General features: G+C 44.5%; 1 protein-coding gene across 5 annotated transcripts in view; it reads left to right on the top strand.

Moving 5' to 3' along the window:
- Positions 1-17,569, top strand: part of RASGEF1C (RasGEF domain family member 1C) — a 70,959-nt gene that overhangs the window by 29,037 nt on the left and 24,353 nt on the right. For all 5 annotated transcript variants that reach the window (XM_072935112.1, XM_072935114.1, XM_072935113.1 and 2 more), the window contains 3 exons: positions 11,060-11,242; positions 12,850-12,972; positions 15,464-15,601. In XM_072935112.1, the coding sequence (XP_072791213.1) occupies positions 11,060-11,242; positions 12,850-12,972; positions 15,464-15,601 (444 nt within the window). The remainder of the gene's footprint in view (positions 1-11,059; positions 11,243-12,849; positions 12,973-15,463; positions 15,602-17,569) is intronic.

The raw sequence follows: 17,569 nt of genomic DNA, 5'->3' as shown, positions 1-17,569 counted from the left end.
TGTATAAATCTACAGGCTTGGGAGATTACAGGTGACATTAGACTCTTCCTTTTGCAAATACTCCATGTTTGCATATCTGTAGATGCATAGTTTACCAGAAATTCCCCTGTGGAATTTAAAGTCCTGTGTCTGTCTGTGCAGGTCTGGAGCCTGAGAAGATTAAGTAAGGGTGAGACATTTAGCCACAGGGTAACAACTCTGGTGTACATTCAAATTTTGTATCAGCCAGTTTGTTATATTATTAAAATAGTGCAACTTCATAACAGTGAGTGTTGCTGCTTTTAAAACCTCACTGTTGCTCAAACAATATGCAAAATGAAGGAATTAATATAATTTTTGCATATTGGGTGCTATCTGTAGACACAAATTGGGATTTTCACCTTCCTTGTACAGCATATCCTTTTCCAAGCATTCCAGAGGGGTGTCTATGTCCCCATATGGGCTGCCTGAACCTCAGGCAAGCTGCTACCCTGCAGTCTTGAGGCTGGGGGGAAGAAAATCCATGTGTGTTGTTTAGGGCTTCAAAAAGCACCAAAATAATGAGTGATTAAAGCTCTGTGCCTTCTGATGGGTCACATATCTTTTTGATCTACGGGATTTGCACCCTTGACACCATCTTTTGAGGACCACTTCCAAAAAGTATGGAATGAATGTAGGTTGTGTGGGAAATATCTCAGTAGTGTGCTCACACAGCTCGAGTCAGCAGTCTCCCACTGTTAACTGGACATGCCCTTCTTGGAAACTGGCTTTGTAGCCCACATTTCAACTGCTAAAGAGTTATGAGGTCAGCAAGTGCAGTTCAGAATTTAGCTAATTTTGTGTATATCTTGGACCATGTTCACCCCTGGGTTTTATACCACAAAAATCAGTGGAATGATGCCAAGAAAAAATTCATCTCCTAATATTTAGAATCAGCTCCCCTGACAGGGGTGTATTTCACTGAGCTCCCTGCCGTAGCTCTAGGAAGGGCTCTGGTCCTGGTTCCTGAGGGTTATAATTTCTGAATGGGCACTGAGAATCACTAACAGAGCAGGTTTTGGATGGATATTAAATCTCATGTTTCAAGGTACAAGCTGCTCTCCTAACTGGGGAGCAGAAAGAGGTTGCTGTAGTGGGCAAAGTGTTGTATTTCTGCCCCTGCAGTGCTCTTGCCTAAGATGCACCCAGTGGTGGTGGCCAACGTGAGAGGCAGGTGGTGAGCTGGATGGACCACAGGCAACTCCCATATTTCTCTGAGAACAGATTGTTGATCCCAAAGCCAGGGCATCACATTGCTGGGGCTTTGATTGGAAGCTAAGAACTAATGTCTGCAGTCCTTTTTAATGACAGACTTCTAGCAGTGATCACAGAATTGTCTTGCAGGGTTAATTTCAACTAATGAGCAATTAGGTAGCTCAGCAGTGACTCTGCCTTGCCCATGGCCCCTGGGGAAGGGGGGATCAGGGCTCAGCGTGATGCTTCCCTGAGCTGCTGGGAGCCCCAGCCTGTGGGCCCAGCACCCTCACCTGCGCTGCTGCTTGGGCTGCAGCTCAGACTTCCTCCTCTGAAGCAGAGGGATTTATTTTCTATCTACAGACTTGCAGTGTTATCCTAAATGTCAGCAGTCTCTTCTTTCTTTCTTTTTTTTTTTTAATAATTAATGCAGCCAGAGAAAATCTGTCAACCAAAGACTCCTTGCCTGCCCAAATGAAGGTTGAACTTGTATGGGTTTGAGCATATTCCAGCGTGAATGTGTTTTGCTGCTGCTCCCTGGCCCGTGCGGGGCTGCCTCGGGTGACGCTGCGGCAGCGGGTGGTGGGACTGGGAGCGGGCACAGATGGTGCTCCAGAAGGGGAAATCCAGAATCTCACCAGCTCATTTCTTTTAGGGAGACGTGCCCATATGTCACCCATAGAGGATGAGAGCCTGCTCATCAGTCTGGAGCACTCTGAGGCTGCTGGGATGAACTAACCTGAATCTCTGTCTAGGCTGGAGCCTGGTGCTGGCTGTGCTGATGGAGCCCTGTGCTCTGTCCACCCTCCCTGCCAGGGGGGAAGTCCTGAATGTCTGAGTGCTCAGTGCCTCTCCTGCCCAGGGCTGAGGGGGGACTTTGCTAGGGAGCCTGCATGGCTGGATCCATCAGTGACAGCTCTGACCTCTCAGTTTTCCTGCCCACAGTCCTGTGCACAGCTCCTGCAGGTGATGTGAGCACCATAAATCAGGTGCTTGGCTGTCTATCCCTTCATCCAGGCACTGCACACTGGAGCACGGAGATGCTTCACACAAAGGATGCCTTACAGATGGACATAAATCTAATGGATGCCTCCAGACCCTGGCATTGGAACAAATGTCAGTTAAAGTTTTGCTGCTAATCTGGTAACTGAGCATTGCTTGAGCACACTGTAATGAACAATGGTGGTAACTGATATTGGTGACAGTCAGAACTTATGCTGCTCTTCAGAATGTGTTGATGTTTCTGAGATAAAAATGAGACCCTCTTCCATTTAATATATTAGCAAATTTGGGGAATAAAATAGGTCAACAGAAATGTTGTTCCACTCAAACTGGAGCAGTGGTAAGGAAGTTACTTGAATTTCTGTATTTACATATTGAGGAGGAGGGGTGCACTTACATGAATGTGTGTGTCTCTATATAACTGCATTTACGTATGTAACACCCAAAATACATCATTATGCATTCATATTCACATGTGGTGTCTGAGGATATTTGTGTAAAAATACAATTTATAGGTTTTTAAACCTCCCTGACAGATTCCAGGAGACCAATTTCTAAATGTATGCCAAGATTTTTGACTAAGAGACAGGTAGCAGTAGGTGCTAATAAAGGAAAGAACTGCAAGTAAAATGTTGTGACATCCACCTCTCTGAGCAACCTGCAGAGAGCTGGCAGAATCATCAAACCGAGCTGAGAGTAATCAGCAGGGACTGATAAAGCTGCTCTTGTAATTATTTGTTTGATATACAGCTTTCCTTCTTCCTTCTGCATAAATAGCAGAATTGCTTTGCTTAGTGTGGGAGGTTTTTTTATTCCTGTCAGGGCTTGTTCTCACGAAGATGTCATGAGAGGAGGACTGAGATCTGCATTTTTGTTTTATTTACGGGCTTTGCATTGTAATTCCGAGAGCATACGGTGGAGACAGCATTCATTGAGCTGGGGAGAGGCAGCCTTGCTCCTGCAAAGCTGTCGGTGTTGAGGGGGCAGACTCTGCCATGCTGCTTTTAAGCCTCTCTGATTGCTCCAGGCCTGGCCTGGCAGAAGCTGTTCCTGGGAGGAGGCAGCTCTGAGCTCTGAAGGCAGTCGTGATGTCGTGCTCGGGTATTTCGATGTTAAATACAATTTCCACAGCGGCTTTCTTGATTTGAGGTGTGAGTTTGATGATGCCACAGCCCAGGCTGCCCAACAAAACCACACAGCCCTGCAGATTGACAAGTGTTGGTTATCCTTAAATAACTTCCTCTCCTCACCACTTCCACTGCTGAAGCAAGAAGATCCAAGCGTTGACTGATTTCCAGGCAGCCCCAGTGGTGGCCCGTCAGCAATGACTGACCTGAGCCAAAAGGCTCCTGTTGATGTCAGTGGTTTCTGGGAATGCTGCCTGCGTGTTTTTGTTCCGGGATTTCCCTCTCTGTCCATGCCTGGTTGAGCTCTGACTTCACTCAGGGCAAAGTTTACAATTTTGTGTTTAACAAAAGGTGCAGTAATTAGTTCCCACCCTAAGCACTCTCATTTTCCTTTTCCCATTTATGTACTATTTAGCCTCTTTCTTTCCTTAGAAAAGGGAGGAAAAGGATAACAGATCATTTCTGAGCAGATAAAGGAAATATAACTTTTACTTTAAAAAAAATTCTATGCATCAGAATAGTTTTTATATTGTCTAAGGGTTTTACCAGGATACCAGGAACTCTGGAGGGAAGGGTAGGCATAAGGGGAGAGAGAGCAGAAAATAGGTTTCCTAGCCTAAAGAGAGAAATCCAGACTGCTGCCTTTGGCATGAATTTGAATATTGTCAAGGGCATCTGGAATATGTTGATAGCTGTTCTCCTTCTCATAATTCTGAAAATCTGCTAATGATGTGGCACAGATTTGCCACGGGCCGTGTCTGCCACGTGCACACCCAGCCTTGGGAAGGGGACTGAGACATCAGAGCTGTGTTGCTCTCCTGGCAGGGTCAGCACCAGCTCCCTGTTACTCAGGAGAAATTCTTCAGACTTGAACCAGATTAATGAAAAGAGAAATTGCTCTGAGACTAAAAAAAAAAAAGCTTTACACCCATTGCAGTACTGTGGGGGGTTGTTTTTGAGCGATTACAGCTCGTCCTTTCAATGCCTTCTGATTCCAGGCAATGATGGCATTTTAAGATAAATAAAGTGTTCATAGCTCTGCTTGTTATTGAAGGACTTTTATTATTGCTGATGTTACATGAAAAAGGAAGTTATTAAAAAAATGTGGCACTAACAAATTGAAGCCCCCAGGGAACTGTTGCCTGAATGGGATTTTGATTGGAGTTCAATTTAATTGGCCATAAATCTTCTCTTTCCTGATTTACATTCTACTTCAGACCAGTCTACCAAATTCATGATAATCAGGTTTTCATTTTTCTCTATTGAGCAAAATACTCTGACATGAGCATAAACAGAAATATTCCTTCAGCAAGGTGACCTTGTTCTTGCTTGCACTGTGCTGGTAATTGATTTAATGCCTCCTTACCTATAAATTGGGCCTCTTTCTGAGGCATGTCCATCAGATTTCGAGGTAATTGGTTAGCATGGTTGTTTTTCTGACTGCAAGATATTTCTCATGAACCTCTAGTACAAGATAATTTTACCTCTAGGATCATTTTACTGACATGATGGAATTAATTCAGCAGGCAGACATACACTGGCTCTGCTGCAGCTTTGAATGCACCTATGTGCATTTCTTGGAGAAATTTCTTGTTCCAGCCTGGTGTAAATCTGCAGAGTTGTAGAGCCCAGTAATTTCTGTGGAGTTCAATTTTGCAGAAGAAAAAGAAGCAAAGTTTTCCAGGCACCTTGAGGCTCCTGGCCCACATCCCCTGCTCTGAGTGCTGTGTACCACAACACATCACAGAGCTGTGTTGTCCTGTCCCCTCTGCTACTCAGCTCTCCTTCCTTTACCCAAGGTTGCTTTCTGTGATTGCTGGTTTAGATTTGTGAGGAGTTTTCCTTGCCCTCCACTCTAAGAAGGCTTCACTGGGTGAACTCTTTAGGGAAGTGATACGTGTGGGTGGATGAGTAAGAGGTGAGAACCAGGTGGGATCAAAGGAAACAAAATTGTCATCTAATTCTGATTAGATATCCAAAGCCATAAATTCACTTGCTGCTCTTGCAGTCTCATTCATGGGAATCTCAGTGAAGTCCTCAGCTGCTGCAAGGAGTGGGTAGGAAAGGGGAGGGAACCTGCATTGAGATGTAATCATCATTATTGAGATTGGAGAATATTTGAGTTAAATGTTTTTCCCACTGTTCTTATCCCTTGTGCTTCCTCTGTGTTTCTAACTCATGTAGAGACTTCGTTATATTGCTCATTTAACCACTTCCAGCACTACTGGGATTGACAGGTTGAGTTTTCAGCAATCTCACAACTTCATAGGCTGTAAATTGAATGTTTTAGGGCCTGGTGGAAAGGTGATAAGAAAGTTACATCTGCTATCACTTTCCTAATTACACCATCATCAAATACATTGAGTTTGTTAATGCCAGGCACTCTTGCTGAAAATACGTTTATAACGATGGCCTTGGCAACTGGAAGCAATTACTTTGCTGTGGTTCTCCTTTTGTATTCTGAAACACCAGAATTCTTTTCTCTTCTTTCCCCTTCTTCCCTCCCTACAAAGAAGCAGAGAAAAATCTGAATTTTAACTTGTTATGATTATCTTCTGATTTTTTTTTTTTTTTTGTCAGCAAAGATGAATAGCTGGAAAATTACTGAAAGTAACGTAAAGAAAAATGAGCATCTGCCGCTGAAGTTTTCTGCTGAGCTCAGTGCTATTTGGGGCTTGTGTGACAGTGGCGGGCAGGTACTGAGGCTGATGAGACCTCAGTGTGTCTTGTGCTGTTCTGACAGGGCTGTGGACAGGGTTTGTTCCCCATATAGTGATGGCTGGGTAGTAGACCTGGTTACTAAAACTGATCAAGATGTTTTCCCAAAATGTTTTATTGTGAGCTGTCTTCCTTTAGTTACGGTTTTGAGGATTGTTTTATCAGAAAATATTTTTGCAGGATTGAGATAGGACGGGAGATGTCTCCTATCTTGATTCCCAACTCACTCTGGATTAGGTATGTTTGTTAAAGTCTGTGTCTTGCCAAATTAATGCTTGACTTGGGTCTCCCATACCCTTGGTTTGTCCCCTGCCCATGCTCCCTGAACGCTGACTTGCTTGGGTGACACTGGAGCCTCCCCCATGGCACAGATGGATACCCTAGCCTCCACACCTTCCCTTACCATGTCTAGCTCCTGTAATTCTGCTGGGAGATTGTCAGAAGCTTGTGCCTTTCATCCCTGGAGTGGGAAGGCTTTTATTTATTTGGTTAATCCAAAAGTTAAGTGGGTGGGAAGATAAGTCGGCAGCGCCATTCCCTTCATCACATGGTACCAACTCTTGTTTCCCCTAGAGAGAGGCAGAGCAGATGGAAGGCAGAGATGAAATGAAGATCAAAAGTAAACAGTGTGATTAGGTTTTTGATAAAGGATAAAACACTTATCACATCAAAGGCTCTGAAAACCACATTAAATGTTTCCTGAACATTTTGTGTCCACGTAAGCATTAACTGTGCTTGCCATGGGGACACTTGTAACAGCAAGTGGTGGAGCTGGGGGATGCAGGTGGGTATTTGCCCTCGTGGCTGTGCTGCAGGTCCCCTGGCTGGCCCAGGAAGGCAGAGCTGGCATCCTGCAGCTGTCCTCTGGCACCTTGAACCTCTCTTGCTGCAGATCAGCAGGCCCACATGCATGCTTAGAACTCCTTTAAGCCTCCTCAGTCTTCCAGGTCTGGGCACTGGTTTTCCACAGATTTCAAGGCACTTGCAGATGTAGATAGGTGTGGAGTTTCTGGGTAACTTTTCTCTCAAGCATTGGTGATCCTTCGGTTCCATGCTTTAGCTCAGTGAATCCAGTCCTGAAATATTTTGTGTAAGCTGCATTATTGGTAGTGAGAAGTGCCTATGTCTTTTTTTATCACTGTGTTGAAATACTGGGCAGTGCTGGCCAGTGAAGGAAGATATAAAGGTGTATCTTGCCATTATTTTTTAAATGGTCTGCTGATTGCTCTGGCCACTGCTGGTGGACATAGAATTTTGGTGAAATTAACACAAAATGTTACCAGCCCAGCCCAGCAGCATTTGGTGTTCCCTTTTCCAGGTAGTGCTGAGTCCAGTTTGCCTTTCTTTCAAATTTATCACCTTGTTTTTCTGTAGGCAAGGAAGGAGGCACATGCCCTGCTTTCTGCCACATGGGAGGTTCCGTGTAACAGAGACCAGGCCCAGAAACAGTCTACCTTTGAATTTTCTTTTTAATTTTTTTAGCCAGTGCAGAAACGTGTTCCTATCTCCTGGTCTCAGCCCTTCAGAGCACAGAGGTAGTTTAAATGCTGTGTGTGTGCAGCCACATGTATCATCAGTCATTTTGCATGTTGGGGGTGGAAGTTTGCCCTTCACTAACATCTCACCATCTCACTTCCTCCAGAGCAACATTTATCAACTTAAATTGGCATCAGATTTGCTTCTGAAATGAGAGAAATAGCAAAACATTGTGTGTTGAATTGGATGAAAATTCACAAAGCACCTGCTGAATGTTCACATGCTTAAATCTCATTACTTCAGGTTAAGTCCAAGAGGTTTTCAAGTGAGGTTTTGAGTCATTTTTACCACATTTGACCTCTTGCACTGATTAATCCAAGATCCCACTTGAAGCAGGGCTTGAAGTTTGCTCAGAGTCTTGTCTAGTTGAGTTTTGAAAACCTCCCAGGATGGAAATTGAACATCCTTTCCAGGTCCCTCTGCCACAGTGCTGAGGGGATGATTTTCTCTTCAGCAGGAATTTCTCTGCTGCAGGCTGGGAGTGCTGCCTCTCATCCTGCCACTGCTCTTCAGGGAAGGGTCTGCCTCTGTCTTCATCCAAAGAGTTCAATAAGACAAATCTCCTTGGTTGTTTGCTTGTTTGTTTTCCTCTCAGTGCTTCCCTTGTTTCTGTATTCTGTGAGTGATTGACAGCACAGCATTGTCTGTGTGTTTGGGCTCTTTCAAAGAAAGATCTTGTTTCTATCTAGTACTCTTGAAAAGAGAACTCTGGAAATGTATGAACAGAAGAAGGAATTAGGCAGTGTGAGCAGAGAAGTCCCTGTCCTGAATTCACGTCTGCCAAATGCTAATGTTAGTTATTTTTGGGCTTAGAAGTGCAAGAGGCTTTTATCCTTTGTACAGCTGGCCTCATCCTGCTGTGAATGTAACATAAAAGGGAGCAAAAGGCATCTGTTGAAACCTGCATGTCTTCTTTGGTGGCAATCATGCACCAGCTCATATATGACACATGCCTTTCCTGAAAACTTGAGGTTAGATCAGGAACTTAATAATAGAAAAGTCAAATTTAATTTCTTGACAATACCAGAGACAGATGTCTCAGTGACAGTTGTACAGCTGTTTTATTTCCTTTTTAAAAATGTACTTTTTCTTAAAAAGCATTACCATGTATTTCAACAAGATTTCTCATTTAATAAGATGCAAAAGTTTAGGCAATATCCTGTTTAGATGGTTTCTATCTGATAATAAAAATGGCATTGACAGTGAGAGATTGCACCGAATAAATCATTAGTTGTGAGTTCTGCTTTATGCTGCAGCCAGGATGTGTCCTGTAAGTTCACAGCTGTTCTAACTTTTTCTTTTCCTCATCTAGACAGCTGTATGTCCATGAGATTTATTTCTTGATCTGTGTGGACATGAAATCCTTCTTGGGATTATTGCCATAGAAACAAGGCATAACATAGAGCGTGTTAGAAGTAACAAATGGGATTTGGCAGTCCTTCCCATTTACTACACAGAGTCTGAGCTATGTGCTACAAAAAGCAGCAATTACTTGCTCTCAGAGCTTTATTAACAGGCACATCTGCACATCCATTAGAACTAGATGCTTCAACTTCCATTCTGGCTGGGATGACATTTACATATTCTGGTCCTTAAATGAAAATCCAACATCTAGTTTATTTTCCAGTCAAGGTAGGAATTGGTCAGGTTTGACATTTTGGTTCCTTTTTGTAGGTTGCAAATCCCAGAGGCAGCCCATGTGAGCCTCCCAGGAGGAGATAAGGGATGGAACTGCTGGCTCCAGGGAACGCTCCCTCCTTTGAAGGATGAAGTCACCCAAGTTTTGCTTGTAAAGCCTGATCTCCCACGGAGCTGGGACTCAGCTCCCAGCCTCTCCCAGGGTTTCACACCCTGCCTTGCTCACAGGAATGATTCCCTTCTCCTCGGTGGCCCAGGGTGGCTCTGAGCTGGGGGAGTAGCTGGGCTGTACCAGGCAGGGAAGGGTTTTTTGCAGGAGTGAGCCCAACAAGCTGTACCTGGAGCTGAGGCTGAGCTGACTCGGTCACAGCACAGCTGCTGGTATAACGTGGCAGAGACAGGCAAACTCCAAATTCTAAGCAAAATCCGTGGGTCAGCTCTTGAAATGGTATGGGATGGTAAAGAGGCAGAAAAGCAGAGGAACAGAATACAGAAAAGGGCAGAGGGATGTATTAAAACCCAAGGTGTGTCTGCTGGCTGTGTGTGCCCAGCAGCTCTGTGGCCTTGGGCATTCTGCCATGGGAGGTCAGTGCTGGCTCAGTGGGGCACAGGGTGCAGATCTTGCTTGGCTCTGGTGCTCTTCTCTTATCTTTTTCCTATCCTCACTTTTATGAGGTAAAACCAAACATGAAAACAAATAGTCAGGTCACAGAGGGGTCCCTTGCTCTGGATGATGCATTTGCAGACCTGGAAGGGAGCATGCATTGTTTTTTTCCCATCCATATCCTATAATGCTGCCTCTAGCTGAGAGGAGCAGCTTCCAGGGGGGATTTCAGAGGCAGCTGGAGATGCTTTAAAGCTCTCAGGGCAAAATCTCTCATCCCTCTGCAGCAATTCAAAAACAAAACAACTTTGCTAACAGGAAGAACATTCAAAGCTGATTGTAAACCACAAAATCAAGATGAAACCTAGAAGGCAACCTGAAAAACCCAGATAATTGAAATGCAGGGATTTGAATCTGGGCTATGTGCTCAGAGTCTGCCTGGCCTTCTTTTCAGAAGTGCTGAGGACTGAGCAGAGCATGTGAAGGCGATGAGTGCTCAGGATTTTTTTGAAACATTTATTTAGTACCTAAGTATAGATCTAGGACTGACTAACTTCAGGCTCCAAATATAGTTCAGGTGTCTGCCTTCTCACTCTTCCTCATTTCTCTTTTCCTTGCTATTTAATCTCTTCATCAGCTCCCACATTCTCTGTTTCCTCCAACTCCCTTAACTTTTCCATCCTCCCCCAGCTGACTTCTGCTCCTATCTCCTCACTCACTCTGGCACCTCTGCTGTCCCATGGGAGCCACAGGGCATTCTCCAAGGTCCATCCCAAGCAAGCTCTGGGTGACACCGCTTTTCTCTCCCTCACACCCTAAATTCTCCCTGCCTCGTTCTCAGGAGGGCAGAGGTTCAAACACACTGCTTCATCCTGTTCAGGAACCTGCTGAGGTTTAAGTCCCAAATATCTCTCCTCTCCTGTGTGAGCCTGACCAGAGATGGCAGTGAAAAGGGAATCATCACAGACACCCTTGACTGGAGGGGAGCCCAAAGTGGCTGCCATCACTTTGTGCCCCAAAAGCATAAATCAAAATGTTCCGTTTTCTGTGCTCTGCCCATTGCAGGTGTGATCTGCCAGTACCAGCAATGAAAGAGGTTATCAAGAAGGGATCATGTTAATTTTGTGACAGGAAGCTCTCATTAGTGGCTGTGCTGTTCCAATCAGCCAGAAGACAGATGTGGCTGTGGATCTGATGGATCTTGTGCCTGTCTCTGTTGCAGGAAGGCATGCCCCAAACGCTGACTTCTACCAGTATGTTTACCCCATGTGGCTTCAGCCCTCATCTACATACTTCAAAAGAAGGTGAACAAGGAGGACTGATCTTCCAGGATGGAAACCTTACCTCAGCATCTCTGGATGCTCTAATCCAGCATCTGATACCTACCACTGATTACTACCCTGAAGTAAGCAATTCACAGTATAATAAATGGTTTAATTTTGATGAATTGGGGCAGCACTTTATGCAAAAGTGCAAATGTGTTAAATTTTGAATTAAGAGGGCTCATTTAAAAGCTGCATACAATTAAAGCTTGGTAAATTGATGCATTGCTTTAAATGCTGTTTCACTGCTCTATAATTGTTCCCATGAAAAAGCAGATCCCAAAGATGATGCTGCCTTTAAATAAGGGTAGCGGGGGGAGCTGTCGTGGTGATGAATTAGTGATGTAGCAGTTGGAGCTTTTCAAAAATAGCAATGCTTCCCAGAGAGGTTTAGTGGAAAACTGAAGCAAAAAGCTCCCAAGTCTGAACTGGACTAAATTAGCTGAATTTCAGTGGCTGCTGAAGTCATCCAGGTTTGCCTGTATGTACAGAGCATTCCCTTGGTGATGACAGAGATGCTTCTTCTGGTGGATTTATAATTTACCTGGCACTGTATTCACAACTTTGCAGTCACTGAACAGCACAGTCCAGATCCTAATCCTTGCTCCATCAGTGGAAATCAAGTGTTTTCTCACCAAGAGTGTGAGGATCTAAACTGGAAGAAAGTTTATGGTCCTGCAAGCTATTGACTTCCCTGGATTTTGCACATTCTCAGTGGAATTCAGACAGAGTTTGACTGGAAGACTTTTAAGTGCTAATATAGCTCCATGGCTTGTATTTCAAAGCACAGAGGAGCATTGACTTCTGGGTACTTGAGGAGACTGGGGAAGTTATCAATGCAGAGCAGGCAGCATGTTTTAAATTACCCAGAGCTCAGTTTCTGATCAGCTAAAAATAAGTAATAAAGAAGCATCTCAATTAAAAAAAAAAAAAAAAAAAGGAACAGAAAGGCAATAAAAATAGGTAATGGACAGATCAGGCTGTGAGATTTTCATTATAATGTATGATATGTAATATTATACCTGCTGCTTGGGAGCATGGCTAGGGCTGGGGGAAAGGAGATAATTCAGGTGCAAGGATGCAAGGAGGGGTCAGGATGCAACAACTGCGACTTCATGCATGTATTTTAAATTCACTGCTGGAATAATTTGAATAATCCAAGGATTTATCCAGCAGACCTGCTTCCCACAGCTTCACAGATGTGGAACTGTATATGGTATGACCTGGCTGATAGAAATGAAATTTGGGGAGTTAATAGAAAAAATGAAATATTGCTTCAAATAGGCTGGGTGATATCTGCAGGGCAATAGCAAGATGTGGCTGATGTGGGAGTGTCTGCAGCTCCCAGCCCAGTACAACACAGAGATTCCTGCCCATTTAGCTTTACAGTCTCCAGCATCCTGGCTGTGCTGTCTCCTGTACCTGGGCTTGCTCCTGCACACTCTCTTCGCTGGATGTTGCCCAGGGCTTAGGCAACCAAGGGCTGAACATGGATGCTGTGGAGGAAGGAGATGCTGCTACCTCCTGTGCCCAGTGTAACCAGTTCCATATTCAGGGTCAGGAATTGTTGTCTTTTATATAAAAAAGTCTTGCCAAGTAGAAATGAAAACCTGTGAAGTTCAGGGCTTTACAGTCAATATCACCCACTGTGTGGCTGCTTACAGTAAGTCTACTTGTCTTTCTCCTGCAGAAAGCCTATATCTTTACATTCCTGCTGAGTTCCAGACTCTTCATCGAACCCCATGAGCTTTTGTCCCGAGTTTGTCACAAGTGCATTGAGCAGCAGCGGCTGGATGACCCCGTGCTGGACAAGGTTAGTTTATGTTTACAGCAGAAATGTGAGGTATTGTCAATGGGTAGAGGATTCTGGGGCTCTGGTTTGTGTGCCTTGCCTCTCTTTAGATTGAATGAATCTTTCTCATAAAGGATTTGCCACTGAGATCCTGCCATTGAGGCATCCTGGTATCCATGTCTGAGAGCAATGCTTCAGGCAATAGTCACTTCAAATCTTCTAATTTTCCCTTTCCCCCTGTCTCAGTCTTCCCAGGTGACTTTCCTTCTTTAAGGCTCTGGGGAAGCCTGCAGGATGCAAGGAGGTAGGACATGACCCTCACACACTGTTGAGTGCAGATGTCCACACACCACTCTCTCTCCCATTTTTACTTAATGTCTCTGCCCCTTTGCTTTCTTGCTCCTGGTACAGTAATATTTCCTCTTGGCCTTTCCTGCCACTTTGAGCACCATGTAACAGGGGGCAGGTGCCCACCACCTTCCTGCCCTCTGCCCTCAGAGCAGCACCCAAGGGGCACCAGGAATGGGCAGGAGCAGCAGTGGGGCCCTGCCAGGTGGACAGAATGAGAAAATCCAAGCTGTTCCTGCCTCAGCACTGTTCCCACTTTGCCCCAGGGACTGTGCAGCCTGGTACAGTGTGTAGCAACACATGTGCATCCTCTGGCAGTGCCACAGACAGTGCAGGGGTGATGGATGCTGCTCAGTGTTGGGCTCTGCCCAAGCTCTCCCTGCTGCATTGATGAACACTTCTTTGGTACATTATCTGGAGCAGGAGATGCACCTTCAAAGCAGTGGAGGGGAACAGAACATGCATTTGTTGGAAATTTCCAGAAACTCCAAAATTCTGAAATTGTTTTCAAGATCATGCTTTCCAGCTTTGAAACTGTGAGTTTGGTGTCAAATGCTATCACCAACATCTGACCATGTATGTGCTTGTTTTTGCACAGGCAGCTGGTTCCATGAGTAGCAGGAGCTCTGCCTTCACTGTGAAGAGCCATTCTCCAGAATGCTCAGCAGTCCCAACCTGGGTTACCCATACAGTCAGTGTTAATAGAAATATCTGTATGGGATGAACCATGCAAAACAAGTTTTCTAAGGTGTGAGGTTCTGTTCTCCAATTCTGTGACAGATACAAGTTTGGAGGATTAAATGTGAGCATTGCAAAGTTTTGCTGCTCGTTAAACTTTTAAGAAATGAAAAACACTGTCTTACTATGAAGACTTCTTATCTGCCTGAAGTTCACCTGGGTGTTGTAGCAATACAGGCCGGTGGGACACAGCTGATTTTGTGTTCCCCAGAGTGCAGCTGATTTTGAAACTTTGTGCAACCTGCCATCCAATGTCCTGTGACTTGCACAAAGTCCTCTCCATCAATTCATAATGCAGTTTACACAGCTGGAGCAAATGTCTCCCCAGACCTTTGTAGTTTCCAATAAAGCTTTCCCTTTAGCAGCCACCTGCTGGTCTTTGAGCCTGAGCTTAATGCTAGCTGACAGCAGTTATTTTTAGAGATGTGGTTCATTGAAACCTGTTGTTGGTGGAAAGCTGAAATATGCATTTTGACCACCTTGGTTGAAAAACAAAGAGCCAGGGAGCTTAAGAGTATAATTTTTCCTGATTACAGGGTACACTTCAGCTGCAGTACGTGGGGATGCAGAAGAAGGCTGTTTGTTTCTGTCTGTGTCTTCTGTAAATAAAAATGCAGTTTGTTTTTTAACACCATTTCCTTTTCACATAACAGAGGATGAAAGCTTTGGGAGCAGCCACACTGGCTGTCTTTTGAGATAACACTAATGCACCAGTTGTGCCATTCCCTGCATTTCCCTCCTTGCCCCATCCTGGCTATTTCCACTGCCACATCCTCAGATAAATCTCCACCAGAAGTGGGCATCAGCTGGATGTTGTGTGAGTGTCTTTGTCCCATCATGACCTTGAGCTCATGTGGGAAGAAAGCAACATTACCAGCAGCCCAGGTAAAGTTACAGAAGTGCTGCTGTTTTGTTAATCTTTTTCTTCATTGTGCATCTGGCACTGGCCACTAAGCAGTTTTTTTCATACAGCCAGAAAGCAAAGGAGCAAAAAACCTCTTTGATGGTCAAGAAATTAATTGCAGATTTTCAGAGAAGGATGAAAATATAGAAGAGTTGTAAGTACAAAAGGGAAGAACAAATGGTTTGAATCAGCAAAAAGGCCAGATGTTTTAAAAAAAGGTATAAAGGTTGCACCAACAAAATGTCCATCCAACCATAAATAGGCCAATTGCATGTGCAGAATACTTAAATCTGCATGTAAAACAGGCAGTTGTGCATGCACCTGAGTTCTGGTACATTTTGCATGCCAAAATGTATTATTTGTGCACCACACTCTTTGTATGCATGTGTGCAGGTTTTGCAGGTGCAACACAAATGCCTTCTTTGAAAACCTGGCCCCATGTTCAGTGACACACACAGTGAAAGACTTTAATGAGTAAACATGTTTCAGTCCCTGAGCATCATTCCATGGTTTGCATTTCAGGCTCGAATCAGAAAATTTGGACCCAAAATCTTACAACTGCTGACAGAGTGGACAGAGACATTCCCCTATGACTTTCAGGAAGAGCGGATGATTGGCCATCTCAAAGACATGATTCACAGGATAGCTCCATGTGACGAGGTGAGGATGCCTGACTTGGGATGTTCTGCTGATACATGAAGTTCATTTTCCCACTTGGTTCCTCCTTTTCCTCTCTTTTCTGCATTCTGCTCCATGCCTCTTCCTGGATACTCCCAGAGTTCATTTCTCCAATAATGTAAAAACCTCTAGTATCTTCCCTGAAAACCACATCTCTCTTTAGGGGCTCCTGGGGCAGTGAGCATTTGAGTTTATGTCCTGCACATCGAATTGTAGGATAACAACATTCCCATTTTATAGAAGGAATAGCATAGAGTCAGTGTGCTGGTGACAATTCAAATTGCAGCAGAGCTGTGATCTCCCAAGTTACAATCATAGAATCACAGACTGCTTTGGGTTGGAAGGGACTTTAAATTCCATCTTGTTCCACATCCCTGCCATGGGCAGGGACACCTTCCTCTAGACCAGGCTGCTTCAAGCCCTGTTCAACCTGGCCTTGAACACTTTCAAGAGTGGGGTATCCACAGCTTCTCTGGATCCAAGTTCTTATATTTAAAGAAAATACTAATATTAGTGGACATGTAGCTTGTCTGGGAGCAGGGAGGTGGCAGAAGACAGCAGTGTGTGGCCTGCTGAGCACAGAATCAGGCTAGAGGTCTGTATGGTCCTGGTGCTCAAATATGTGAGCTCTGTGTGTGGCACAGTGGCTCACAGTGAATGGAGCTCTGGGAGACCTGCTTGCAAATTCAGGTGGGTGAACCCCATAAATTAATTCGGAAACATTAAAAAGGCCACAAAATTCATGAAAGTAATAAGCAAATAGTACACTGAGAGTCTCTAATTACTTCTAGGTTAACCATGGGATATGGAAAAATTCAGTTCCACTGGCTACATGAAGGCCTGGCCTCGAGCCACAGAGGGGTGCAGTCCAGTAGAACAACAAGAACATACCCATGAGGATGAGAGAGAGGAGTGGAGAGAGGACAGAAGGAATTAGCAGGGCTGCAGCACAACAGAAATGAAATTGGGCTCTCCTATGTGCATGAAATATGTCCTAAATGGAAACAGCTGCTCTTGGCCTGGGCTGGCAGCATGTCTGGCACTTCCAGGGAGCTGTAGGCTGGCATGGATTGACTGGGCTGGGCAGCCCATGGGAGAGGAGGGGTTGGACAGGGAAGCTGTGAGACATGGTGGAGGTGAAGGCAACAAAAAAACTCAGAAAGAGCTGAAGTAGCTTTAGTTCCATTTACCAGAGTAGTAGAATTCCCTCAAGGAAAAGAGGCAATGGACTTGCTCCTGGCCAGCCACAGCAAAAGATGCCTTGCAGCCCTTCAGCATCAGAAATGAGGGAAATCCATGCAGACCCACTAGAATTGTGTCCGCTGGAGAGAAGGAGCCAAAGGGTGGAGAGCAGGGACTTAGCATGTGCTCTTTAGCAGCAGCAGTTGCCCTGGTGAAGAATCATAAATTAATCATAAATCAACTTTCTGCATGCAAAGCAGTGGTTTATGTGCCTAACCTGAGCAAGCACTGCACACCTTTGCTCTGGAGCGTGCACAGCTGTGTACAAATCCTTGTGGGTGCCCTGGGGGGCCTCAGACTACATTAGTTTCAAATCACTGTTTTTCAGATATTACTAGGTGCTGTAATTGCAAGTGATTATGCCTCAGCAAAATCAATAATTAATTTAAGAAACAGCTCATATCCTCCGAATGCAAATTTCCTTTTTTTTAAGGGACAGCACTGAAGAGTGATGGTGACCATTAGTTTTTTGGAAGAAACTTGTTCCCATTGTGAGCCACAGAAGTTAAAGACTGAAAGATTTGTGATGTCATCCAGTCCATGTAGGTCAGTGCAGGATTTTCCCCTGCAGTGTCTGCTCCTCTTCTTTGTAGAGTCCACTTTCTAAAGGCTGTGATGTGCTTATAAAGGTGTCCATGCTGAGAAGCATTTCTTAGTAAGTGCTGTGATTTGCATTTAGAGTTAGAAATTTTAATTAAAATTTGAGCT

Source organism: Taeniopygia guttata, chromosome 13 (genome assembly GCF_048771995.1).
Source record: "Taeniopygia guttata chromosome 13, bTaeGut7.mat, whole genome shotgun sequence".
Lineage (NCBI taxonomy): Eukaryota > Metazoa > Chordata > Aves > Passeriformes > Estrildidae > Taeniopygia > Taeniopygia guttata.
This window is presented reverse-complemented; position numbering and strand designations above follow the sequence as displayed.